The 26,396-nt window shown below is 44.8% G+C and overlaps 1 protein-coding gene across 4 annotated transcripts; it reads right to left on the bottom strand.

Moving 5' to 3' along the window:
* On the bottom strand, nucleotides 1-26,396 carry LOC139396700 (POU domain, class 2, transcription factor 2-like). 4 transcript variants are annotated; one of them, XM_071143651.1, is made up of 15 exons: nucleotides 26,260-26,371; nucleotides 12,892-12,957; nucleotides 12,738-12,772; nucleotides 11,036-11,092; nucleotides 10,635-10,754; nucleotides 9,011-9,110; nucleotides 8,676-8,764; nucleotides 8,353-8,496; nucleotides 8,116-8,257; nucleotides 5,044-5,192; nucleotides 4,174-4,371; nucleotides 3,626-3,825; nucleotides 3,364-3,432; nucleotides 2,868-2,950; nucleotides 2,020-2,436 (listed from the first exon to the last, which is right to left on the bottom strand). In XM_071143651.1, exons 1-15 carry the CDS (start codon nucleotides 26,312-26,314, stop codon nucleotides 2,108-2,110), a joined length of 1,836 nt encoding a protein of 611 aa, XP_070999752.1. In that variant the 5' UTR covers nucleotides 26,315-26,371; the 3' UTR covers nucleotides 2,020-2,107. The 4 variants fall into 4 exon arrangements, with proteins under 4 accessions (XP_070999749.1, XP_070999750.1, XP_070999751.1 ...); XM_071143648.1 differs by lacking the exon at nucleotides 2,868-2,950 and having other exon boundaries at nucleotides 1-2,436; nucleotides 3,626-3,885; nucleotides 26,260-26,384; XM_071143649.1 differs by lacking the exon at nucleotides 2,868-2,950 and having other exon boundaries at nucleotides 1,278-2,436; nucleotides 3,626-3,885; nucleotides 4,174-4,374; nucleotides 5,044-5,177; nucleotides 26,260-26,396.

Below are 26,396 nucleotides of genomic sequence, written 5' to 3' on the forward strand. Positions count from 1 at the left end.
TAGTAAGTGAATACGTTATTATCCCAAAGGAGTAAAGAACAGCACATAAACAGCATCAAGAGAAACAGTAAACAAATCAAATACAAAATAAACCAACAAACAGGAAAAATAAAAACTGACTTAGAAGATTCAGTTCAATGAGGTCATTAGAGATTTCTCCATCCAGGACCAGAGAAGAAGAGCTGAGTTTGGAGTGAAAGAAAGACAGGGGGAGGGAGGAAATCTGTCCTATCTATCCATCAATCTATCCATACATCTGTCCATCTGTGCTACACAGTTTAGAGAGGGCCACTGAAGCCCAGTTAGTTGGATAACAGACAGAGGTGTCAGCTCCAGTCTGTAAAAACGTACATTTGTCCTCCTCCCCTCACCCCCCCCCCCCATCCATATTTGGTTGTGTTTCTTTTTGGTTTGTTTCTGACATTTTTGGTTTGTATTTTTGGTATCCTCTTAAAAACATCCCCTCTTTCTGTATGTTTGATCCCATCGCACCATTCGATCCCCTCCCTGTATGCACCCCTTTTATGTTGGGTGAGGGTTCTGTCCTTTTGAAGTGACCCTCTCCGGCATAAGGAGATGGAAGGGGTCAACTAGGGGGGTTCAGCGGGAGGGGTAGGGTGTGTCCCCAACCCCTACAGTATGTGAGTGTTAATGTCATGGCTGACTCCTCTGAAGAGTAACAAATGCTTTGGTTTAAACGTGTAATAATGGCAGATTTGGGTGGAAAATGACAGTGAAAATGGGATGGATGGAGGGATGATAAATAATAATAATAAAAACAACGTATATTAAACATTAAACAGGTTTTGATCTCTGTTTCTCTACTGCGCGTCGAGACAGATGGCTGATTGACAACGTAAGACAGACCTGTCCATGACTAAACTAACATTTTTATCAATGTACCTATTTCTTGCCTCAAAATGTTACTAGGTTAAATCTCCAATCATGCTCAATTTCATACTGTCACCATGGTGGATTGGCCATTCACAAGGACTACATTGAGTCTAAGTCTAATATTATTTCATCAAGTGAGTCATTTTGTTGTGAGTAATTACGGAGAGAGAGGTTTTTATCAAGGCTGGAAACTGCTACACTCAGCCTGATCTCTTGTTCCCTCTTGTCTCTTATTATCTCTGACAACATGAAGTAAATGGCACAAGATGATGATATTGATGACGATGACAGACTCCAACTATTGGAAAGCAAGGGGGAGATAGGACACGATACTTAAAGAAGCAGTGGTAGGAAAACACAAACTATACACCTGTAAGCTTGGCTCGTTAAGTATCAACCATTTATAACAATCTAAAATATCCCACAGAAACAATATAATTGCAGTGAAAGTGAGTGACAGACTATGACAGACATGAAGGGTGGATGACTAATCAGATGGATAGATGAATGTGATCGAATGTGGATATCGTGTGTGTGTGTGTGTGTGTGTGTGTGTGTGTGTAGCAGAGTCCTGGTCCTGGATAGGATCAGTATGTACAAGTCGTTTGGATAAAGCTTTTCCTTCCGTATTTTTGGTTTCTGGGATTTTGGTATGGTTGTTGATTTTTGTCATTGTGTGTTCCTCTTCTCCTCCTCAGGTACATTTTTGGTTTAAAATCCTCCTCCCATCTCCTCCTCTTTCAGACCTGCAGCTTTTCAAAGAAAATCATCCACTTCTTTTTTCTGTCCCTGTCACCATTCCCCCAAAACACACAGTAATGTTTATTTTTGTCATTTTTGGTTCACGCGATTCGACACACATCTCTACTCCTGTTATTTGTCATTGGTTTATTTTCCCGGGAAAGAAAGAGAGACAGAGAGGAGAGGTGCGATATCGCTCAGTATTGACTAAACAGTCCCACGATGCCTCCTCCATCACTTTGGATAGATAAAGATTTTTGGTTTCAATCTTCCTCTTTCCCCCCTTCTCCCCCTTTTCACTTCTGACTCCCCCCTCTCCTCTCTTTCATTCTGTGTATTTTTGGCATCGAAAGACTGGGGGAAAGAGAGAGAGAGTGTAGGGTGAGAGTGATAAAAGAGATAGCTTTGGTTGAAAGGTGAGGTTGTCGTTTCCTCCTTTCTCCTCCTCCTCTCTGATTGGCACTTGGCTGTGTCACTCAATCTTAGCCCCTCCCAATGAGGATGGGCTGTGCGCCAATTCATCGAAGTCGCAGGAAGAGGCGGGGCTGGAGCAAGGGGAGGGGGAGCAGGGGGTGGGGCTTATGCTACTGGTGGAGGGGAAAGGGGAGGGCTGGGATGCTTTGGCTATGGCAGCGCTGACCAATCCAGCACCAGGATTCTGGCCCATGTGGAGGAAAGCGGGGTGGTTGAGGAAAAAGGAGGACTGTAGACCCCCTCCCTGCCCCCCTGCACCACCCAGCAACACCTTACTGCCCCCCTCAAGACTGGAAAGGGGCAGCTGGCCACCACTGGCTGCTAGAGCTGAGAAGGGAGGGAGATGAGAGTTAACGTCATTATACCTACTGTGAAATAACTACATTTACTATAGACTTTACTATAGAGATGCAATTAAGAAGCGGATGAATGAGAAAAAGAATGAAAGACAGACTAAAGACACACACACACACACACGCACACACAGAGATGGGGATGAACATGTTGGAGTGATGGCCCTGCTCACCAGTTCTCCAGCTTCTTCCATCAGGTGATCTATCATTCATCTCATCAGCTCTAACTGTCCCTCTCATCATCTCTGTCATTCTTTCTGCCTAGCATTCATTAACATTACTTACCTTTATTATCACTTTGTACCTCAAATTACTGTCCCTCCCTCTACACTTTCTCTTCCTCCTTGATTTCCCTCTTCCTCTCTTTTCCCTCCTTCCCTACACCTCTCTCTCCCTCTAACACACCTTGTATAGTAGCCAAAGGGTTGTTGCTGAGGAGAGCTTGGTTCAGAGTCTGGTTCCCTGTGTTTACTCCCATCACAGTGTTCCTATGTTACACACACACACACACACACACACACACACACACACACACACACACACACACACACACACACACACACACACACACACACACACACACACACACACAGGAGAAAATCCATTTACATACAGAGGAGAAACAGAGAGAGAAGCAGGTTTAGCAGCAGAACAGACAGAGGACAGACTCAGGGACCTGAATACAGACACACTGCAGGAGAAACCCACAGGTCAGATACACACACACCATCTTGATTAATATCTTGTTTTTATGAGCTACAAATCCAAATGCTTGCTTGTGGACCTTGTGTCTGTGTGCGGACGATCATATTCCTGTAAGAGAGAGAGTGTGTGTGTGTGTGTGTGGGTGGGTGGGTGGGTGGGTGTACAGTATAGGTATGTGTGTCTCTGTTGTCTTCACCTCAAGTTTGCAGCAAAATCGGTGATGTAGTTAGACACATCACCATTCTTTTTACCCAAACGCCATAAGCTGTGGACACAAAACACACAGTCACACACACAGGTTAGAAAGTACTGCTGCACAGAAGTAGCAGTGTCACGGATCAGTGTGTGTCAATCATGTGTGGGTGTGATAAACATTTGCTGCAAACTGCAGGTGAATTGAATACTGAACCAATGGTGAAGCACAGTGGCCAAAGTGTACACTTTGTATGCATACTCACCCTGTGTTGAGACTCAGTGTGCTGTGGCTGGGAGTGGCTGGGCTGGCTGTGCTGCGAGGAGGAGGAGGAGGAGTCACTGGAGAGGAGGCGGAGCTGAGAGATGAGTGGGTGGGACCACTGGGGATCAGAGGGGAGAACGATGACATGGTGGTCAATGTGGTACTGAGGCTGGTCACTGCCTGGGACAGCTGACTGGACATCTGACTGGACAGCTGACTGGACATCTGACTGGACAGCTGACTGGACAGCTGACTGGACATCTGATAGAGAGACGGGTGAGAAAGACAAAGAGAAAAAGAGGGAGAGTTTATATTTAAAAGAGTATCTATACTAAGCTTTATCCAATAGAAAAAGGATAAATGGGATAGAATTATTAATGTGTAATAGCAAAGCACTAAAGCAGTGCAGGTTGGGTAGTACCATCTGCACACTGGAACAGGGGGTGCAGAAGAACATCCACTATGACATGCGGGACACACCATTCATATGGGGGGGAGAATTGTGATGGCTAAGGTTGGGAGAGGGGGATCATGCGGGTCAGGCCATACCATGTGTGGGCTGTAGCAGGGGGGTTTGTGCGTCGGTGGGGCTTGGGGGGGCTGGCTGGGCAAGGGAGGGGTGGCACTGTTGGGGTTGATACGCTTCTCTTTCTGTCGGCGGTTGCAGAACCACACACGGATCACCTCCTTCTCCATGCTGAGCTGGTCCGCAATACACAGGATCTCCTCTGAGGTAGGCTTCTGGTTCTGCTGACACACGGGAAAGACAGAGATGGACACATTAGTACTAATAGACACTTAGCCTTATATCACCTCTCTGATATCACGGTGTTATAGTGTTCTTCTGAGGGCAGAAACTACACAACAAGCCGTGTAGATGTTATGTCAGCTTAAGATTTATGTCTCCTGTATGACAGTGTTATGAAGGCCTTATGTCAGTGATCTTGTGATGGACATTTTTATGTTTGTGCTTTTCTAATAAGCAATTTCTGTGTTCATGCAAGTGACTGATTGAACAAATCTTCACTATCAGTAGCTGCAATTTGGCAGTACGCCCAGAACCTTGTTTTGAGAATGGGATATCTGAGTTTCAAGGTCTCAGCATAGAGAGAAGAAGCCTTGTGAGGTATTGGTCCGTCACATGCATGACCCAGTATTGGTCGGTCACAAGAAGGCAGCAAACGTTAATAATGAATGAATTATGAATGATGAATAAGCTAAAATAGGCAAATATAACCTGTCTGTATTTAAGAGAACTAACGGGACTGCCCCGGGTTGAGCTCCTGATTGACATGTGTACTTGGTGCATTGAGTTGGTTGGAACCTCTTCAGCGCGTTGATAATAACCAATTATTAATTTAAGATTGACTTCCAGTGTCCCTGTGTAGAATTTCCACGACAATTTGTCATGCCTCTCACCGTGATGAAGGCTCTCTCCAGGGCCACGCGGACGTTAGTCTCGATGCTGGTTCTTTTCTTCCTGCGTCGGCCCGGCAGGCCCTCGAAGCCCATTGAGGAAGAGGACAGAGAGCTGGGGCTGGGCATAGTACTGTCTGTGGACATGGTCTCTGTCAAACAGAGAGATTGATTAGTGGGATGATTTAAAATCACACAAACTGGAATCCTCATTCTACAGATATAGGTTACATTCATTCAGATCCAACCCACATGTAACGAGAGTGTTCAGAGGCAACATCAAACGAAGGGTTTCACTTTATGCTGATGACTTGCTTCTCTATATCTCAGACCCCGATGTATCCTTACCCATTGTGCTATCTGTTCTTAATGCATTTGGCCTAGTCTCTGGTTACAAGTCAAATCTGAATAAGAGCAAGCTTTTCCATTTAGATGCAGCAGCTCGTTGCACACATTTTCTTTCAGAGTAGTTCTCATGTCATGTCATGGACAAATTTGACAACCTTTTTAAGGCTAATTTTACTCCTTACTCTGGTGGAGAAAGATTTTGAACGATGGTCACGACTCCCCCTATCATTAGCTGGTCGAATGAATTTGGTTAAAATGAATACCCTTCCTAAATGATCCTACCTCTTTCAATGTATACCTATTTTTATTCCATTTTTATTCTAAATCTTTCTTCCGCAAACTAGATTGGATTATCTCCCACTTCATCTGGAAGTGTGAGGGGCATGGCCCTACCTAATTTACAGTTCTATTATTGGGCTGCCAACTTCTGTGTAATTCAGTACTGGATTCGTACAGATACCCAACATATCATTCAAGCATGGGCGGAACCAGTTTAGACTTTGGTTTGGTTTGCAAACCTATTCATTAATGGCCCCTCAGAAATCACGCTTTCATCCATCCCTGTAGATGGAAGCTGCAATGATTCAATGATTTTTATATTGACGGCACGTTTGCATCTCTCCAACAACTCTCAGCTAAATTCCACCTCCCGAATAGTCATTTCTTTAGATATCTACAAGTGCGTAGCTTTGTCCGTGACATGACCTCTCAATTCCCCAGTCTTCCTGTGACCCTCCCACTGATGCATTTATCCCACCATCCCCAACAGTAAAAGGGATTATTTCTTATAGCTATGATCAAATTTCCTCTCTTCACAATCCTTCGTTTGCAGCTATTAAAACTTTATGGGAACAGGATCTGGTTGATGAGTTGATTGATGACACATGGGAAGATATTCTGCACCATGTCCACTCCTCTTCTATTTGTGCCAAACATAGGTTTGATCCTATGCAAAATCCTCCACCACACTCACTGGACTAAACTCAGGCTTTCTAACATGATGTCCACCCTGTTTGCGACAGGTGTCGGCAAGCTCCTGCTTCATTAATGCGTATGTTTTGGTCTTCCCTACATAACTATTGGTCTGCCATCTTCGATAGCATATCTAAAGTATTACAGGTACCTTTTGAAACTACTGCCATGACATCATTATTTGGGGTAATACCTGCTACTATAACACTACCAAAACACACATCTGACTTTGTAGCCTTTGTTGGCAAGAAGGTTGATTTTACTTCTGTGGAATTCGCCCTCTCCTCCCTCTCATTTTGTGTGGATTAAAGATGTCTTAAACATTAGTAAATTGGAGAAGATAAAATATACGGGGTTTCTGACAAATTCTACCGAATGTGGCAACCTTTCTTTACCTATGAAGAGACACTGCAATTTCCCTCTACTCTACAGTAAACTGCCTACCCAAGCATTGTATTTAATGGATCTACCTTTGTGTTTAATATTAGTCTTATTATTATAATTGTTATTTTCGTTTTTGAAGACGAACCATGTTTGTTTTTTTGTGCACTTTGTTGTTTCTAATGTTTGTTTTGTTATGAAAGCATTACTAAAGTCTTATATTTCCGTATGGGCGTATACATTCCTTCCTCATTCAAAAAGCATGTTTCCATGGTATATCGAATGTATAAAACCATATGTGCAATGTACTGTATTTCAACCATTGTTTACTGTAACTGTGAAAGAAAATACCAATAAAAAGAGTTAAAGATGAATGCAACTTGGGGATTGGTTAATTAATCAACTGATTTATTGATTAATTCAAAGTGTCATACACCTTTCTCCTTCACCAATTCCCTCACCTCCTCTCTCCTCTCTCCTCCCCTCCCGTCCTCGCTCTCCTCTCTCCCGGCCCCTCCCTACTCCCATCCTCCCGTCCTCTCTCTCATCCCCCACCCTCCCCTCCCTACTCCCATCCTCCCGTCCTCTCTCTCATCCCCCACCCTCCCGTCCTCTCTCTCATCCCCCACCCTCCCCTCCTCCCTCTCCTCTCTCCCGGCCCCTCCCTACTCCCACCCTCCCGTCCTCTCTCTCATCCCCCACCCTCCCCTCCCTACTCCCACCCTCCCGTCCTCTCTCTCATCCCCTACCTCCCCTCCCGTCCTCCCTCTCCTCTCTCCCGGCCCCTCCCTACTCCCACCCTCCCCTCCCTACTCCCACCCTCCCGTCCTCTCTCTCATCCCCTCCCTCCCCTCCCGTCCTCCCTCTCCTCTCTCCCGGCCCCTCCCTACTCCCACCCTCCCGTCCTCTCTCCCTCCCCTCCCGTCCTCTCTCTCCTCCCCACCCTCCCCTCCCGTCCTCTCTCTCATCCCCACCCTCCCCTCCTCTCTCCTCACCTCACGTCCTCTCTTTCATTCCCCACCCTCCCGTCCTCTCTCTCATCCCCACCCTCCCCTCCTCTCTCCTCCCCTCCCATCCTCTCTCTCATCCCCCCCCCTCCCCTCCCGTCCTCTCTCTCATCCCCCACCCTCCCCTCCTCTCTCCTCCCCTCCCGTCCTCTCTCTCATCCCCACCCTCCCCTCCTCTCTCTCATCCCCACCCTCCCCTCCTCTCTCCTCCCCTCCCGTCCTCTCTCTCATTCCCCACCCTCCCCTCCCCACCCTCCCCTCCCATCCTCTCTCTCATCCCCCACCCTCCCCTCCCATCCTCTCTCTCCTCCCCACCCTCCCCTCCCACCCTCCCGTCCTCTCTCTCCTCCCCACCCTCCCCTCTCACCTGCATCATTGAGCCACTTCTCCAGTAGTGGTTTGAGTTTGCACATGTTCTTAAAGCTCAGGTTGAGGGCCTCGAAGCGAGAGATGGTGGTCTGGCTGAAATCATTACCATATAGCTTCCCCATGGCCATTCCCACGTCACCCTGAGAGAGCGAGGGAGGAGGAAAATAGAGAGTTAACACACACACACACACACACACACACACACACACACACACACACACACAGAAAGGCGTACCTGTGTAAAGCCCAGTTTGATGCGTCTCTGTTTGAAGGTGCGGGCGAACACCTCCAGTTCCTCAAGGTCACTGGGCTCCTCGGGGTGAGAGGTCACAGAGGACACAGAGGTCATGACCCCACTGCCCTCCATAGCCTTATCTCTCTACAGGGGTAGAGGGGGAGGAGGAGGAAAAATAAAGTGGAAGAGCAAGAGAGAGCGAGAATTATATAGCAGAAGAGAGGCGTTTACTGGATATGACAGAATGATGAGAAGAGATGTTTGTTGGAAAGAGCTGGGCCTGTAGCCTCAGTGTAGCCTCAGTGTTTCCTCAGTGGGCCTACCTGTGCTTGGAGTCCCAGCCTGGGAGCGGACAGGAGGCTCCCTTGGTTTTGCTGAGGTAGCTGAATCAGATTTGGTGTTGATAGCAGTCCTGACGAGTGAAGAAGTGAGGGAATCAGTAGGCCTTTGATCAGTTATGTGAACAAACAACACACGTAATATTCCACAAAGCTCCATGGTCTAGTATTAGACATTTGAAGAACCTGTTAATGGTTGTCAACAGTTGTCACAATAAATTCAATCTGTTTGTTGATAGTTGGAACATCTACAGCCCATCTTCAGGGCACTGTCCCAATAGAACAGAAACCGGTGGTAGTGACTAGTGCGAGGAGCCCACCTTGCTGCCCTTGGTGCTGTTGGAGGAGGAATTGAGGAGACTGCAGGTGGTGTCCTGGCACCAGAACCAACTGCTGCAGCTGCAACAACTGCTGGATGTCCTGCAGGGAGACAGGAGGACAGAACCGAGATCAGAGATGGAGAGAACAAAGGGGTCAGAGATGGAGAGAACAGAGGGGTCAGAGATGGAGAGAACAGAGGGGTCAGAGATGGAGAGAACAGAGGGGTCCAGAGATGGAGAGAACAGAGGGGTCCAGAGATGGAGAGAACAGAGGGGTCCAGAGATGGAGAGAACAGAGGGGTCCAGAGATGGAGAGAACAGAGGGGTCCAGAGATGGAGAGAACAGAGGGGTCAGAGATGGAGAGAACAGAGGGGTCCAGAGATGGAGAGAACAGAGGGGTCCAGAAATGGAGAGAACAGAGGGGTCAGAGATGGAGAGAACAGAGGGGTCAGAGATGGAGAGAACAGAGGGGTCCAGAGATGGAGAGAACAGAGGGGTCCAGAGATGGTGAGAACAGAGGGGTCAGAGATGGAGAGAACAGAGGGGTCCAGAGATGGAGAGAACAGAGGGGTCCAGAGATGGAGAGAACAGAGGGGTCCAGAGATGGAGAGAACAGAGGGGTCAGAGATGGAGAGAACAGAGGGGTCAGAGATGGAGAGAACAGAGGGGTCAGAGATGGAGAGAACAGAGGGGTCAGAGGTGGAGAGAACAGAGGGGTCAGAGATGGAGAGAACAGAGGGGTCAGAGATGGAGAGAACAGAGGGGTCAGAGATGGAGAGAACAGAGGGGTCAGAGATGGAGAGAACAGAGGGGTCAGAGAAGAAATGAAAACAACCCCTTCATATAGAGGCCAAGAGAAAAGACTGAAAGAACAGCAGAGCAACACAAGCAATAAAGAAAAAGGTCAATAAAAACAGAGGATCCCAGACTGTCTCCTGAATCAAGACCCTTCCCCACCTCTTCCCAGCCAGGATGTGCCTTGTGATTGGTTGTCAGTACCTGGGCGGTGAGCTGAATTGGCTGAGAGAGGGTGAGCTGAGGATGAGTGGGCGGGACAGGGACAGGTTGACCTGTCTGTTCATGTGTGCTCTGTCCCTGGGGCTGTGATTGGCCCTGCTGCCCTGTCTGTCCCGCCTGCTGCTGGGCATGTTGATTGGCTGCTGCGGCTGCCTGAGCTTGCTGATTGGCTTGGGCGGCTGCGTGGGCTGCATGAGCTGCGTGAGCTGCGTGAGCTGCGTGAGCTGCGTTGGACTGCTGAACAGACTGCTGCACAGCTGCAGCTAGAAGCTGAGCCTGAGCCTGCTGCAGTAACAACTGCTGCTGAGCTGGCAAGAGAGCTGTCAACTGAGAAAGAGACACCGAGCGAGAGAGAGAGAGACACACAGAGAAAGAGAGCGAGAGAGGGACAGAGAGAGAAAGAAGGGGAAGGAGGGATAGAGGGAGGGAGGGAGGGAGAGAGGGAAAGACGGAGGGAGAGAGGGAGAGAGGAAGGGGAGGGAGGGAGAGCAGAGGAAAGAAAGAAGGAATAAAGCAGTGAACTCAAGCCAGACCATAAGCATGAGTCTGTGTTTTTGTGAGTGTGCATCAATGTGTGTTTGTTAAGCCTCTTCCTCCTTGTCTTACCCCTGCCAGTTGGGAGCCGGTCAGCATGAGCTGTGTGTGTGGGAGGGGCGTCTGTGAGGGGGCGTGGCTGTGGTGGGGAGGAGGGCCCGGGGACATCTCACCACCCTCTTCCATCTTATTCTGAGAGGAGAGAGAACGAGGGATACAGTTAAACGAAGCTGACTGTTCTGCTCTATCTACTGTGGTAACATGCATGCCAAACAGGAAGGTGCCTTCTTTTCTAGTCATCCCTTCTTCCTGGAATGGGCATGTCCAAACTGGCTAGTCTGACTGTTTTGCATACCTGTCAATCTGTATGCAAATGTGGCAAAATACTCTATAGTGTGGCCACACAAAAACACACACACACACACACACACACACACACACACACACACACACACACACACACACACACACACCTTGTTGCTGCTGAGGGTTGGAGAAAGGTGAAAGGGACTGATTTTCATCTGCTGAAGCTGTTAAAAAGACAAAAACCATCAGTACAGAGAAACATAAACATAAATGATCATAAAAAAAGAATATATGACTACAGTGTTTTCCAATCCCATTCCTGGGGACCCAAACACACAACATTCCACTCAGCAACTCATCATCCAGCCTTAGATAAGTGGAATCAGGTGTATTTTGGGTAAAAACAGCCGGACCTCCCTTGGGGTCTCCAGGACCAGATTTGGGAAACACACTGCACTGCTGTGTTGATGCTTGTGTCTTGGTATTAGGCTACTTGTTGTCAGTCATCTTTACTTTTCAGACCTAATGTGTGTGTTATTCAGATCATGATTGTCACCATTGAAAATGACTGATTATTATGTTTCCTAGAGGTACAGTGCATTCGCAAAGTATTCAGACCCCTTGATCTTTTCACATTTTGTTACGTTACAGCCTTATTCTAAAATTGATCAAATTTACTTTTTCCCTCATCAATCTACACACAATACCCCCCAAAAAAAATATGCAGCATTGAAGGTCCCCAAGAACAGAGTGGCCTCCATCATTCTTAAATGGAAGAAGTTTGGAACCACCAAGACTCATAGAGCTGGCCACTCAGCCAAACTGAACAATCGGGAGAGAAGGGCCTTGGTCAGGGAGGTGACCAAGAACCCAATGGTTACTCTGACAGAGCTCCAGAGTTCCTCTGTGGAGATTGGAGAACCTTCCAGAAGGACAACCATCTCTGCAGCACTCCACCAATCAGGCCTTTATGGTAGAGTGGCCAGACGGAAGCCACTCCTCAGTAAAAGGCACATGACAGCCCGCTTGGAGTTTGCCAAAAGACTCTCAGACCATGAAAAACAAGATTCTCTGGTCGGATGAAACCAAGATTGAACTCTTTGGCCTGAATGTCAAGGGTCACGTCTGGAGGAAACCTGGCACCATCCCTACAGTGAAGCATGGTGGTGGCAACACCATGCTGTGGGGATGATTTTCAGCAGCAGGGACTGGGAGACTAGTCAGGTTTGAGGGTAAGATGAACAGAGTAAAGTACAGAGAGAGCCTTGATTAAAACCTGCTCCAGAGCGCTCAGGACCTCAGACTGGAGCGAAGGTTCACCTTCCAACAGGACAACAACTCTAAGCACAAAGCCGAGACAACGCAGGAGTGGCTTCGGGACCAGTCTCTGAATGTCCTTGAGTGGCCCAGCCAGAGTCCGGACTTGAACCCGATCGAACATCTCTGGAGACCTGAAAATAGCTGTGCGGCAACGCTTCCCATCCAACCTGGCACAGCTTGAGAGGATCTGCAGAGAAAAATGGGAGAAACTCCCCATAATACAGCTGTGCCAAGCTTGTAGCGTAATACTTAAGAAGACTCAAGGCTGTAATCGCTGCCAAAGGTACTTTAACAAAGTACTAAGTGAACGGTCCGATATTTCAGTTATTTATTTTTCTTATATTTGCAAACGTTTCTAAAAAACAGTTTTTGCTTTGTCATTATGGGGTATTGTGTGTAGATTGATGAGAGGAAAAAAACTATTGAATCAATTTTAGAATAAGGCTGTAATGTAACAAAATGTTGAAAAATTCAAGGGGTCTGAATGCACAGTATCTTACCAGTGATGTCAGTACTGAAATGAAGGTGAAGCACCAAACGGACACAAACCTGATGATTTGAGTCAGGACCATTCCGCTCTGAATCTGTGTGGGGGGCATAGGAAACAATTAGAAATTCCTCATACACACGCACTTGCATGCACATACGCACACACACGAACACATGTAGGTATGCACACACACACACACACACAGACAAATACCTGTGCTCTCCATTGGAGAGTCAGCCACTGTGTTCTCAACCTCAACTGGCTTTGACATCCTGATTTCTATGAGAGCGAGAGAAACAGAGAGAGAGAGAGAGAGAGAGAGCGACAGAGAGAGACAGAGAGAGAGAGAGAGACAGAGAGAGAGAGGGAGACCGGGGGGGAGAGAGACGGAGAGAGTGAGAGACAGAGAGAGCGAAAGAGAGGGAGGGAGAGACAGAGTGAGAGAGAGAGGGAGACCGGGGGGGAGAGAGACGGAGAGAGTGAGAGACAGAGAGAGCGAAAGAGAGAGGGAGGGAGAGACAGAGTGAGAGAGAGAGAGAGACAGAGAGAGCGAAAGAGAGAGGGAGGGAGAGACAGCGTGAGAGAGAGAGGGAGACCAGGGGGGGAGAGAGACGGAGAAAGCAGATGATTAGGTTTAATGACTAATGACATGTGAGTCAGCATGTTCAGGTTCAGTTGAAGCATTATACAGATAATCACATAGCAATAGAAAAAAGAGAAAGTGCAAATGCTTTTGGTTGATGTTACGGTGCTGAAATAGGCGCTGAAATATGATGTCACACTGCAGTATTGGCTTTTGTATATGCGGTGATATGTTTTGCTGTGCAGCCTCCGTTCATTCTTTCCTATATGTAGGTGTTTGTTTGGTCTAACAATAGGCCCTACAGAGGTTTGAGTGGGAACAGAACCCCACTAGACACCTCTATACTGATGTTACTCACTGTAGTGTCATCATTACACCACACCACACCCCGCTATACTACACCACAACACTTCCTCCTTCCTCTCCTCTCCTCTCCTCTCCTCTCCTCTCCTCTCCTCTCCTCTCCTCTCCTCTGTACAGACAGCCAGTCAGGGCTGGGACTGTCCCCATAGACAGAGAGTCGAGGGGTGTGGGGGGAGGGTGAGAGGGAGGGAAAGAGAGAGGAGGAACAGGTGGTGGAATGGGAGAGAGTTGGGGCAGGTAGAAAGATTTAAAGAGATAGAGAGCGAGTGAGGGGCGGTGAGGGGTACACAATTCACTGTAAATAAAATCTGATATTGAAGGGAACTTATGTTAAGTAAATTATTTTAAAGCAAGTTACCATAACAGGTGTTTCATTTAGCAGTTACTGTATTAACTACAGCTTATTTTGTGAGAACCCACAATATCTACACAGACACTGGTCTTTGCTGACACACTCCCTCCCTCACACCAACTTCCCTTTTATGAAAACATGCAAATCAACCCAACGAACAACTAATTATATCTGCCACCTGCATTATTAAAAACATTCCTCTCTCTCTCTCTCTCTCTCTCTCTCTCTCTCTCTCTCTCTGTCCTTTCCTCCCAGTTCTCTCTATCACTTCTCCCCCCCCTCTTTCTCTCTCTCGGTTCCAGTATAAAGGATGAGTGCTCAGAGTAACATAAATGCATATTTTTTTATTCTCAAAGATGACAAAATCCAGTTTACCTTTTTGAAGTCATAACAAAACTAAACTGTGAAACAACAACACAAATGAACAAATACAACCAACAGACTCAGTAAGCTACTATGTCTGTAACAGGTTATTATATACAGTACCAGTCAAAGGTTTGGACATACCTACTCATTCCAGGGTTTTTCTTTATTTTTACTATTTTATACATTGTAGAATAATAATGAAGACATCAAAACTATGAAATAACACATATACAAATATACAAAAACACCAATACTAAAGGACACCAATAAGAAGAAGAGACTTGCTTGGGGCAAGAAACACAAGCAATGGACATTAGACCGATGGAAATCTGTTCTTTGGTCTGATAAGTCCAAATTTGAGATTTCTGGTTCCAACCGCTGTGTCATTGTGAGACGCAGAGCAGAGTAGGTGCACGGATGTGTGGTTCCCACCCTGAAGCATGGAGAAGGAGGTGTGATGGAGTGGAGGTGCTTTGCTGGTGACACTATATGTATTTAGAATTCAAGGCATACAACCAGAATGGCTACCACAGCATTCTGCAGCGATACGCCATCCCATCTAGTTTGGGCTTAGTGGTACTATCATTTGTTTTTCAACAGGACAATGACCCAACACACCTCCAGGCTGTGTAAAGGCTATTTAACCAAGAAGGAGACTGATGGAGTGCTGCATCAGATGACCTGGCCTCCAAAATCACTTAACCTTTAATGTTTTATTAATATTTTATTTAACTAGGCAAGCCAGTTAAGAACAAATTCTCATTTACAATGACAGCCTAGGAACAGTGGGTTAACTGCCTTGTTCAGGGGCAGAACGAGAGATTTTAACCTTGTCAGCTCAGGGATTTGATCTAGCAACCTTTCAGTTACTGGCCCAACACTCTAACCTCTAGGCTACCTGCCACCCGACCTCAACCCAATTGAGATGGCTTGGGATTAGTTGGACCGCAGAGTGAAAGATAAGCAGCCAACAAGTGCTCAGCATATGTGGGAACTCCTTCAAGACTGTTGGAAAAGCATTCATCCTGAAGCTGGTTGAGAGAATGGCAAGAGTGTGCAAAGCTGTCATCAAGGCAAAGGGTGGCTACTTTGAAGAATCTCAAATATAACATATGTTTCGATTTGTTTAACACTTTTTTGGTTACTACATGATTCCATATGTGTTATTTCATAGTTTTGATGTCTTCACTATTATTCTACAATGTAGAAAATAGTACAAATAAAGAAAAATCCTTGAATGAGTAGGTGTCCAAACTTTTGACTGGTACTGTTTATGAGTAATGGCATAGCACTACAGAGACTTCCCTTGTTTGTCCTCTGGGCTATGGAGCAGGACCAGAGTATGTGAGTGGAGGGGAGCTGAGCGTGCCCAATTTAACTGGAGCCTGGAGCGAGATTCCCAAAGGCTGGAGTGTTGGCCTTTTAGCTCGCTCCAATTTAGCTTCAACAGTGCTCCAGTAGCGCTCACTTCAGGAGCTCAGGGCCTGCCCGGCCCAGCATGCATTTGTCTGCTGCTATAGTCCCTTGCTTTAGCTACTGTCATGGAGTTTGCTAAATATTTTCATAAAGAAACTGATCAAACAAACAGGTGCAAAATCAAGGTGACAAAGATGAGGACCAAGAGCAAGAGAGGGACTGTGGAGATCTTATGTCCACAACTAAAGAATAATTGTGGAATCTGAAAAGACACATATCCCGAAAGCATGATGGTGTACGTATTACGTGCGCATGCTAAAACAAAGGAACGAGGTGGGTACATAACTAAGTGTACCATTGTAGCAAAATATTTTTTTTTTTACGTTTCCTTAATTTTTGTTCTACTATCTATACAAATCGTCCATAATTGATTTTGACCCAATAGGCCCGGCATATTCCAACTTTTAAGGAGTTTTCCATTTTGATTCCTTTATTTTGCCTTTAGGATTACCTATATAAAAAACACTCTGCAGCCCTTCCCACCCTAGGGTGGCCAAAAGGGTGTTTAGCATCCCAAGTGGCTCTGCAAGTGTGGAGAGGGTGTTCTCCACTGCTGCCCTGCTCTCCAGGCACCATTGCATGAGCCTGAAGCCACTAACTCTGGTCAAACTGGTGACTCTAAAAATGAATTCAAAGCCTAATAAGGCATTTTTTGTTTCATTCGTAAGTTAGTCACAGCCTATATGTGCAATTTATACAGTATAATGATTTAATACAACAAAATTAACTGTTGAGCACTTAATGTCACTGACTCCCTACCAGCCTAGTGTGTCGCGCTCGCAAATGCTTCACAATGTATTTCTTTGTCTCGATAGCCTTGAAATAATTAAATAATATAGCCTAAATAATTAATTTCCGTTCCTTCTTAGGCTCCCTGTCTGGCTCCTGGGCTATCTAGAGTGTTTATATGCTGTTTAATATGACATGTAGCCTATTTAAAAAATATGAGTGCTTCTCACATTCACATTTTCATGTTTATTAAAATACTTTTCATTCAAATCATTTTGTTTGGTAGGTCCAAGTGGTAGGTCCAAGTATTCACTGCTCCGCTCACATATTCTGAGCAGGACCACTTACCAACCAATAGGGGGTAGTAGTGAGACACTGAACACATTTACCAACAATTACGATGGATGAGGTTGTTATTATTTTTTATTTTTTTATTTAACTAGGCAAGTCAGTTAAGAAAAAATTATCATTTACAATGACGGCCTACCCCTGCCAAACCCTAACCCGGACAATGCTGGGCCAATTGTGCACCGCCCTATGGGACTCCCATTCACGGCCGGTTGTGATACAGCCTGAAATCGAACCAGGGTCTGTCTTGACGCCTCTAGCACTGAAATGCAGTGCCTTAAGACCACTGCACAACTATGGAGAGCAGCGGTCTAGGGTACTATTCGTGATATGTAGTGGATTGAATAGCAACAGGGCTATTCAATACCAGGCCTCAATATCTGTAGAGCTGCTGGGTTTCCTTTCTCCCAAGTAGTTCAATGATTGATTCATGTTGTTGATTGGCCAGAGAGTCCACTTGCCTGGAGACCCAGGTCTGAATCAGTTAAACCAAACCAATGAAAACCAATAGTGGTGAGGCCATTGAGGCCTAGATGTCTGAACAAGCTATATCCAGGCTGGATAACACAGAACACAGGAAGGCAGGGGCAGTACATTACTTGTGACAGTCAGGAGTTTTTTTTTCTACAAACACAGGGTCTGCTAGGGGAAGCAGTGGTCAGACAGAAAAGCCCATTGGCTGTTCCTCACCAATGACGTGCACATCTAACCACAGGAAGGACCCTTCTAGAATAGGTGGATTTTCTCCATAACTTAATTTAGTCTGAACAACTCAGATATAAGGAAGCAATTCAAAGAATCTACAACAGAACAAATGGAGTAGTCCCAAAAGTGCAAACCAATAGCTAAAACGGCACACCTCAAAAAGTTTCATGTCTGTTTGTGAGATGACAATGTTAGTGAAACAGTATATATGGTGTAATGTGGGAAGACAGTGTTAGTGATATGTAGTGTAATGTGGGAAGACAGTGTTAGTGGTATGTAGTGTAGTGTGGGAAGACAGTGTTAGTGATATGTAGTGTGATGTGGGAAGACAGTGTTAGTGATATGTAGTGTAGTGTGGGAAGACAGTGTTAGTGATATGTAGTGTGGGAAGACAGTGTTAGTGAAATGTAGTGTGGGAAGACAGTGTTCGTGATATGTAGTGTAAGGTGGGAAGACAGTGTTGGTGAAATGTAGTGTAGTGTGGGAAGACAGTGTTAGTGATATGTAGTGTGGGAAGACAGTGTTAGTGATATGTAGTGTAATGTGGGAAGACAGTGTTAGTGATATGTAGTGTGGGAAGACAGTGTTAGTGATATGTAGTGTGGGAAGACAGTGTTAGTGATATGTAGTGTAATGTGGGAAGACAGTGTTAGTGATATGTAGTGTGGGAAGACAGTGTTAGTGATATGTAGTGTGGGAAGACAGTGTTCGTGATATGTAGTGTAATGTGGAAAGACAGTGTTTGTAAAATGTAGTGTAGTGTGGGAAGACAGTGTTAGTGATATGTAGTGTGGGAAGACAGTGTTCGTGATATGTAGTGTGATGTGGGAAGACAGTGTTAGTGATATGTAGTGTGGGAAGACAGTGTTCGTGATATGTAGTGTAATGTGGGAAGACAGTGTTAGTGATATGAAGTGTGGGAAGACAGTGTTCGTGATATGTAGTGTGATGTGGGAAGACAGTGTTAGTGATATGTAGTGTGGGAAGACAGTGTTCGTGATATGTAGTGTAATGTGGGAAGACAGTGTTAGTGATATGAAGTGTGGGAAGACAGTGTTAGTGATATGTAGTGTAGTGTGGGAAGACAGTGTTCGTGATATGTAGTGTAATGTGGGAAGACAGTGTTAGTGATATGTAGTGTGGGAAGACAGTGTTAGTGATATGTAGTGTAGTGTGGGAAGACAGTGTTAGTGATATGTAGTGTAGTGTGGGAAGACAGTGTTGGTGAAATGTAATGTAGTGTGGGAAGACAGTGTTAGTGATATGTAGTGTGGGAAGACAGTGTTCATGATATGTAGTGTAATGTGGGAAGACAGTGTTAGTGATATGTAGTGTGGGAAGACAGTGTTCGTGATATGTAGTGTAATGTGGGAAGATAGTGTTGGTGAAATGTAGTGTAGTGTGGGAAGACAGTGTTAGTGATATGTAGTGTGGGAAGACAGTGTTAGTGATATGTAGTGTAATGTGGGAAGACAGTGTTAGTGATATGTAGTGTGGGAAGACAGTGCTGGTGAAATGTAGTGTAGTGTGGGAAGACAGTGTTAGTGATATGTAGTGTGGGAAGACAGTGTTAGTGATATGTAGTGTGGGAAGACAGCGTCCGTGATATGTAGAGAAATGTGGGAAGACAGTGTTAGTGATATGAAGTGTGGGAAGACAGTGTTAGTGATATGTAGTGTGGGAAGACAGTGTTAGTGATATGTAGTATAGTGTGGGAAGACAGTGTTAGTGGTATGAAGTGTAGTGTGGGAAGACAGTTTTGGTGATATGTAGTGTAGTGTGGGAAGACAGTGTTAGTGGTATGAAGTGTAGTGTGGGAAGATAGTGTTAGTGGTATGTGGTGTGGGAAGACAGTGTTAGTGAAATGTAGTGTAGTTTGGGAAGGCAGTGTCAGTGATATGTAGTGTGGGAAGACAGGGTTAGTGATATGTAGTGTGGGAAGACAGTGTTAGGGATATGTAGTGTAGTGCGGGAAGATAGTGTTAGGGATATGTAGTGTTGTGTGGGAAGATAGTGTTAGTGAAATGTAGTGTAATGTGGGAAGACAGTGTTAGTGGTATGAAGTGTAATGTGGGAAGACAATGTTAGTGATATGTAGTGTAATGTGGGAAGACAGTGTTAGTGAAATGTAGTGTGGGAAGACAGTGTTCGTGATATGTAGTGTAATGTGGGAAGATAGTGCTAGTGATATGTAGTGTGGGAAGACAGTGCTCGTGATATGTAGTGTAATGTGGAAAGACAGTGTTGGTGAAATGTAGTTTAGTGTGGGAAGACAGTGTTAGTGATATGTAGTGTGGGAAGACAGTGTTAGTGATATGTAGTGTGGGAAGACAGCGTTCGTGATATGTAGTGTCATGTGGGAAGACAGTGTTAGTGATATGAAGTGTGGGAAGACAGTGTTAGTGATATGTAGTGTAATGTGGGAAGACAGTGTTAGTGATATGTAGTGTGGGAAGACAGCGTTCGTGATATGTAGTGTAATGTGGGAAGACAGTGTTAGTGATATGTAGTGTGGGAAGACAGTGCTGGTGAAATGTAGTGTAGTGTGGGAAGACAGTGTTAGTGATATGTAGTGTGGGAAGACAGTGTTAGTGATATGTAGTGTGGGAAGACAGCGTTCGTGATATGTAGTGTAATGTGGGAAGACAGTGTTAGTGATATGAAGTGTGGGAAGACAGTGTTAGTGATATGTAGTGTAGTGTGGGAAGACAGTGTTAGTGATATGTAGTGTAGTGTGGGAAGACAGTGTTAGTGAAATGTAGTGTAGTGTGGGAAGACAGTGTTAGTGATACGTAGTGTGGGAAGACAGCGTCCGTGATATGTAGAGAAATGTGGGAAGACAGTGTTAGTGATATGAAGTGTGGGAGGACAGTGTTAGTGATATGTAGTGTAGTGTGGGAAGACAGTGTTTGTGATATGTAGTGTAATGTGGGAAGACAGTGTTAGTGATATGTAGTGTGGGAAGACAGTGTTAGTGATATGTAGTATAGTGTGGGAAGACAGTGTTAGTGGTATGAAGTGTAGTGTGGGAAGACAGTTTTGGTGATATGTAGTGTAGTGTGGGAAGACAGTGTTAGTGGTATGAAGTGTAGTGTGGGAAGATAGTGTTAGTGGTATGTGGTGTGGGAAGACAGTGTTAGTGAAATGTAGTGTAGTTTGGGAAGGCAGTGTCAGTGATATGTAGTGTGGGAAGACAGGGTTAGTGATATGTAGTGTGGGAAGACAGTGTTAGGGATATGTAGTGTAGTGCGGGAAGATAGTGTTAGGGATATGTAGTGTTGTGTGGGAAGATAGTGTTAGTGAAATGTAGTGTAATGTGGGAAGACAGTGTTAGTGGTATGAAGTGTAATGTGGGAAGACAATGTTAGTGATATGTAGTGTAATGTGGGAAGACAGTGTTAGTGAAATGTAGTGTGGGAAGACAGTGTTCGTGATATGTAGTGTAATGTGGGAAGATAGTGCTAGTGATATGTAGTGTGGGAAGACAGTGCTCGTGATATGTAGTGTAATGTGGAAAGACAGTGTTGGTGAAATGTAGTTTAGTGTGGGAAGACAGTGTTAGTGATATGTAGTGTGGGAAGACAGTGTTAGTGATATGTAGTGTGGGAAGACAGCGTTCGTGATATGTAGTGTCATGTGGGAAGACAGTGTTAGTGATATGAAGTGTGGGAAGACAGTGTTAGTAATATGTAGTGTAATGTGGGAAGACAGTGTTAGTGATATGTAGTGTGGGAAGACAGCGTTCGTGATATGTAGTGTAATGTGGGAAGACAGTGTTAGTGATATGAAGTGTGGGAAGACAGTGTTAGTGATATGTAGTGTAGTGTGGGAAGACAGTGTTCGTGATATGTAGTGTAATGTGGGAAGACAGTGTTAGTAATGTGTAGTGTGGGAAGACAGTGTTAGTGATATGTAGTGTAGTGTGGGAAGACAGTGTTAGTGATATGTAGTGTAGTGTGGGAAGACAGTGTTGGTGAAATGTAGTGTAGTGTGGGGAAGACAGTGTTCGTGATATGTAGTGTGGGAAGACAGTGTTCGTGATATGTAGTGTAATGTGGGAAGACAGTGTTAGTGATATGTAGTGTGGGAAGACAGTGTTCGTGATATGTAGTGTAATGTGGGAAGAAAGTGTTAGTGATATGTAGTGTGGGAAGACAGTGTTAGTGATATGTAGTGTAGTGTGGGAAGACAGTGTTAGTGATATGTAGTGTAGTGTGGGAAGACAGTGTTAGTGATATGTAGTGTAATGTGGGAAGACAGTGTTAGTGATGTTTAGTGTGGGAAGACAGTGTTAGTGATATGTAGTGTAGTGTGGGAAGACAGTGTTAGTGATATGTAGTGTAGTGTGGGAAGACAGTGTTGGTGAAATGTAGTGTAGTGTGGGGAAGACAGTGTTCGTGATATGTAGTGTGGGAAGACAGTGTTAGTGATATGTAGTGTAGTGTGGGAAGACAGTGTTAGTGATATGTAGTGTGGGAAGACAGTGTTCGTGATATGTAGTGTAATGTGGGAAGACAGTGTTAGTGATATGTAGTGTGGGAAGACAGTGTTCGTGATATGTAGTGTAATGTGGGAAGAAAGTGTTAGTGATATGTAGTGTGGGAAGACAGTGTTAGTGATATGTAGTGTAGTGTGGGAAGACAGTGTTAGTGATATGTAGTGTAGTGTGGGAAGACAGTGTTAGTGATATAAAGTGTGGGAAGACAGTGTTAGTGATATGTAGTGTAGTGTGGGAAGACAGTGTTAGTGATATGTAGTGTAGTGTGGGAAGACAGTGTTAGTCATATGTAGTGTAGTGTGGGAAGACAGTGTTAGTGAAATGTAGCGTAGTGTGGGAAGACAGTGTTAGTGATATGTAGTGTCATGTGGGAAGATAGTGTTAGTGATATGTAGTGTGGGAAGACAGTGTTAGTGATATGTAGTGTCATGTTTGAAGATAGTGTTAGTGATATGTAGTGTAGTGTGGGAAGACAGTGGTAGTGAATTGTAGTGTAATGTGGGAAGACAGGGTTAGTGGTATGAAGTGTAGTGTGGGAAGAAAGTGTTAGTGATATGTAGTGTAGTGTGGGAAGACAGTGTTAGTGATATGAAGTGTGGGAAGACAGTGTTAGTGATATGTAGTGTAGTGTGGGAAGACAGTGTTAGTGATATGTAGTGTCATGTGGGAAGATAGTGTTGGTGATATGTAGTGTGGGAAGACAGTGTTAGTGATATGTAGTGTAATGTGGGAAGACAGTGATAGTGGTATGAAGTGTAGTGTGGGAGAACAGTGTTAGTGATATGTAGTGTGGGAAGACAGTGATAGTGGTATGAAGTGTAGTGTGGGAAGACAGTGTTAGTGGTATGTAGTGTAATGTGGGAAGACAGTGATAGTGGTATGTAGTGTAGTGTGGGAAGACAGTGATAGTGGTATGTAGTGTAGTGTGGGAAGACAGTGATAGTGGTATGAAGTGTAGTGTGGGAAGACAGTGTTAGTGATATGTGGTGTTGTGTGGGAAGACAGTGTTAGTGGTATGAAGTGTAGTGTGGGTAGACAGTGTAGTGAAGTGTAGTGTGGGAAGACAGTGTTAGTGGTATGAAGTGTAGTGTGGGAAGACAGTGTTAGTGATATGTAGTGTAATGTGGGAAGACAGTGTTAGTGATATGTAGTGTTGTGTGGGAAGACAGTGTTAGTGATATGAAGTGTAGTGTGGGAAGACAGTGTTAGTGATATGTAGTGTTGTGTGGGAAGACAGTGTTAGTGATATGAAGTGTAGTGTGGGAAGACAGTGTTAGTGATATGTAGTGTTGTGTGGGAAGACAGTGTTAGTGATATGAAGTGTAGTGTGGGAAGACAGTGTTAGTGATATGTAATGTGGGAAGACAGTGTTAGTGATATGTAGTGTGGGAAGACAGCGTTCGTGATATGTAGTGTAAGGTGGGAAGACAGTGTTAGTGGTATGTAGTGAGGGTAGTAGTGTATGTACAGTGTTATTGGTATGTCGTGAGGGTAGTAGTGTATATACAGTGTTAGTGGTATGTAGTGAGGGTAGTAGTGTATATACAGTGTTATTGGTATGTCGTGAGGGTAGTAGTGTATATACAGTGTTAGTGGTATGTAGTGAGGGTAGTAGTGTATATACAGTGTTAGTGGTATGTCGTGAGGGTAGTAGTGTATATACAGTGTTAGTGGTATGTAGTGAGGGTAGTAGTGTATATACAGTGTTAGTGGTATGTCGTGAGGGTAGTAGTGTATATACAGTGTTAGTGGTATGTAGTGAGGGTAGTAGTGTATATACAGTGTTAGTGGTATGTAGTGAGGGTAGTAGTTAATATACAGTAGGCTGGTGTAATGCTAGTGTATCATGGTGTGTTGTATGTCTCTCTCACTTCCCCCCTCTACTTCCCCTAGCTCACACCATCTTGAACACAGAGTGCTAAACCCAACACTTACTGTCAATGAGACTATTAATATTACTCTAATGCTTTCTCACTCAATGTTACACTGTCACACAACACACAGACTGACATTTTAGTAATTTAGCAGACCCTCTTATCCAGAGCACCTTATAACAGAAATTAGAGTTAAGTGCTTGCAGATTTGAACCAGCGACCTTTGGGTTACTGACCCAACGCACTTAACTGCTAGGCTACCTGCCACCCTACTTTCATGCACGCACGCACGCACGCTCACACACACACACACACACACACACACACACACACACACACACACACACACACACACACACACACACACACACACACACACACACACACACACACACACACACACACACACAGTGAATCTATCTATAGGTGCTGTAATAATACTAACATAATAATACCATCACGTGACAGTGACAAACCTGCAGTATCTGAAGTGTTCTGGTGGTGGTTTAGAGACATGGTATCTTTACTCTGATACATAAGGAACGGCTCAGTAGACCCATAATATAGTACTATCGCAGCACTGGCAACATTCTCTGTGATTACATCAAACTGCCATGTTAACTGCCCCACTGTAAGACACATAACTACTGATACGTGTCAGCCGTTATAGTCTCTCCTCTCGCTGCCGTTGGAACAAGACAAGCTATTCTCAGAAGCCTTACCACTACCTAATGAATAGGTGTATGTATGTACCATAGAAATGGATGTCTATTTTCTATTTAACCTTTATTTAACTAGGCAAATCAGTTAAGAACAAATTCTTATTTACAATGACGGCCTACCAGGGGACAGTGGGTTAACTGCCTTGTTCAGGTGCAGAACGACAGACTTTTACCTTGTCAGCTCAGGGATTCAATCTAGCAACCTTTCAGTTACTTTCCCAATGCTCTAACCACTAGGCTACCTGCCGCCCAGTCTCACAAACTGTACTGTATACTGCTGTATACGGTTGCATAGTGCACAGCATGATATGCCTTGCCATTACATGTTCTATGCATTCTGTTTCTATGGTGTGTTCTCCCAGGGGTATTTTGGGTGAAACTGACCTCAACTGAACCTTCACTTCCTGCTGAAGGAGATCACTGTGGTGCCAAGGGGGGTCTGGGAAATGAAGTCTACTGATGAAACGTTTAAACTTTCCATTCATATTTCACTACTGCTATGAAATCATTCAATGAAAAAAACTGTAGTCATTGGACTACAACTGTCTAAATCTGTGGCAGGTCAGTAGTGTTGTGTGATAATCCTGTCAGTTAACAAACTGCACACTGAAACCCTAACATTATGACTGGTGTATTCACAATGAATACTGACAATCGACTGTGTTGTCTGTGTGCAATTCAAGGCATAGATGAGACACTGTAGTTCACCCCTCAAGTCAACTATTCACCTGAGTAACCTCATTCTCTATCCAGCGGGGATACTGTACTACACGGACACCATAATATGATGTGTCATCCCGTCACCGTGGTCTGGTCACAGGAATGTACAGGAGGGTTGATTTTAAAAAGCCCTATTCATCACTGTCCACGTTGGTGTGAGAAGTGACAAGGTGCTTCATCGCATGAATCATTCCCATCAAATGGATACACACGCACATACCGTAAATGGTTCACTGTGGTGTTATCTATACCTGATTATTCATGACATGCAGTAATACTATTGACGTTTGTTGATAGGTTTTTCTGTTATTGATGAATCATTTCCTGTGAATGTATTTTTGAGAAACTATTTCTCTATCATCTCTTAATTTGAAATTAAAACGTGACATTCTATATGTAGGCTAAAGACCACTTCTAATGCTGTTATGTAGGACACATAACTAAAGTGTACCTTTAGGTTCTCTGTTTAATACTTGTACAGAAAACACACACACCCACCCACACACTGCAACCCTGTCCACCCTGGAGAGACGCATCTGACCTTTCTCTCTGCCTGCGACAGACATCCACACCTCCGTCCTCTCCTCCCCTCTCCTCGCTCCATCCATCTCCCTCTCTTTGATGTGCTCTAATTAGCCATGCTCGCAGTGGTGCTAATCAATTGGTTCAGCCCAGATACACACACACACACACACACACACACACACACACACACACACACACACACACACACACACACAGACAGACAGACAGACAGACAGACAGACACACACACACATAAACACACACACGGCAAGCTTAATTGGGCCGTGCTAATGAAGGCAGGGAGAGGCACAGACACTCACCTTCTACCCACATATTGCAGAAGTCCATGGTTGCTAGAGCTGCTGTCTTGGTCATATCTGTCTGAGTGTCTGAGTCCCCTTCTTTCTCTAACTGTCTCTGTCTCTCTCTCTCTCTCTCTGTCTCTGTCTCTCTCTCA

Source organism: Oncorhynchus clarkii, unplaced genomic scaffold (genome assembly GCF_045791955.1).
Source record: "Oncorhynchus clarkii lewisi isolate Uvic-CL-2024 unplaced genomic scaffold, UVic_Ocla_1.0 unplaced_contig_261_pilon_pilon, whole genome shotgun sequence".
In the NCBI taxonomy this organism is placed as follows: Eukaryota; Metazoa; Chordata; class Actinopteri; order Salmoniformes; family Salmonidae; genus Oncorhynchus; species Oncorhynchus clarkii.

What these genes read in the sequence shown, in the direction of transcription:
- LOC139396700 (XM_071143651.1), bottom strand. Translation starts at nt 26,314, where the DNA reads ATGACCAAGACAGCAGCTCTAGCAACCATGGACTTCTGCAATATGTGG. An exon ending in TGGAGAGAGCCTTCATCACG is followed by an intron (nt 4,372 to 5,043) that starts GTGAGAGGCATG and finishes GTGTGTCAGCAG; the next exon opens with AACCAGAAGCCTACCTCAGA. An exon ending in ACACTGAGTCTCAACACAGG is followed by an intron (nt 3,433 to 3,625) that starts GTGAGTATGCAT and finishes TTGTGTCCACAG; the next exon opens with CTTATGGCGTTTGGGTAAAA.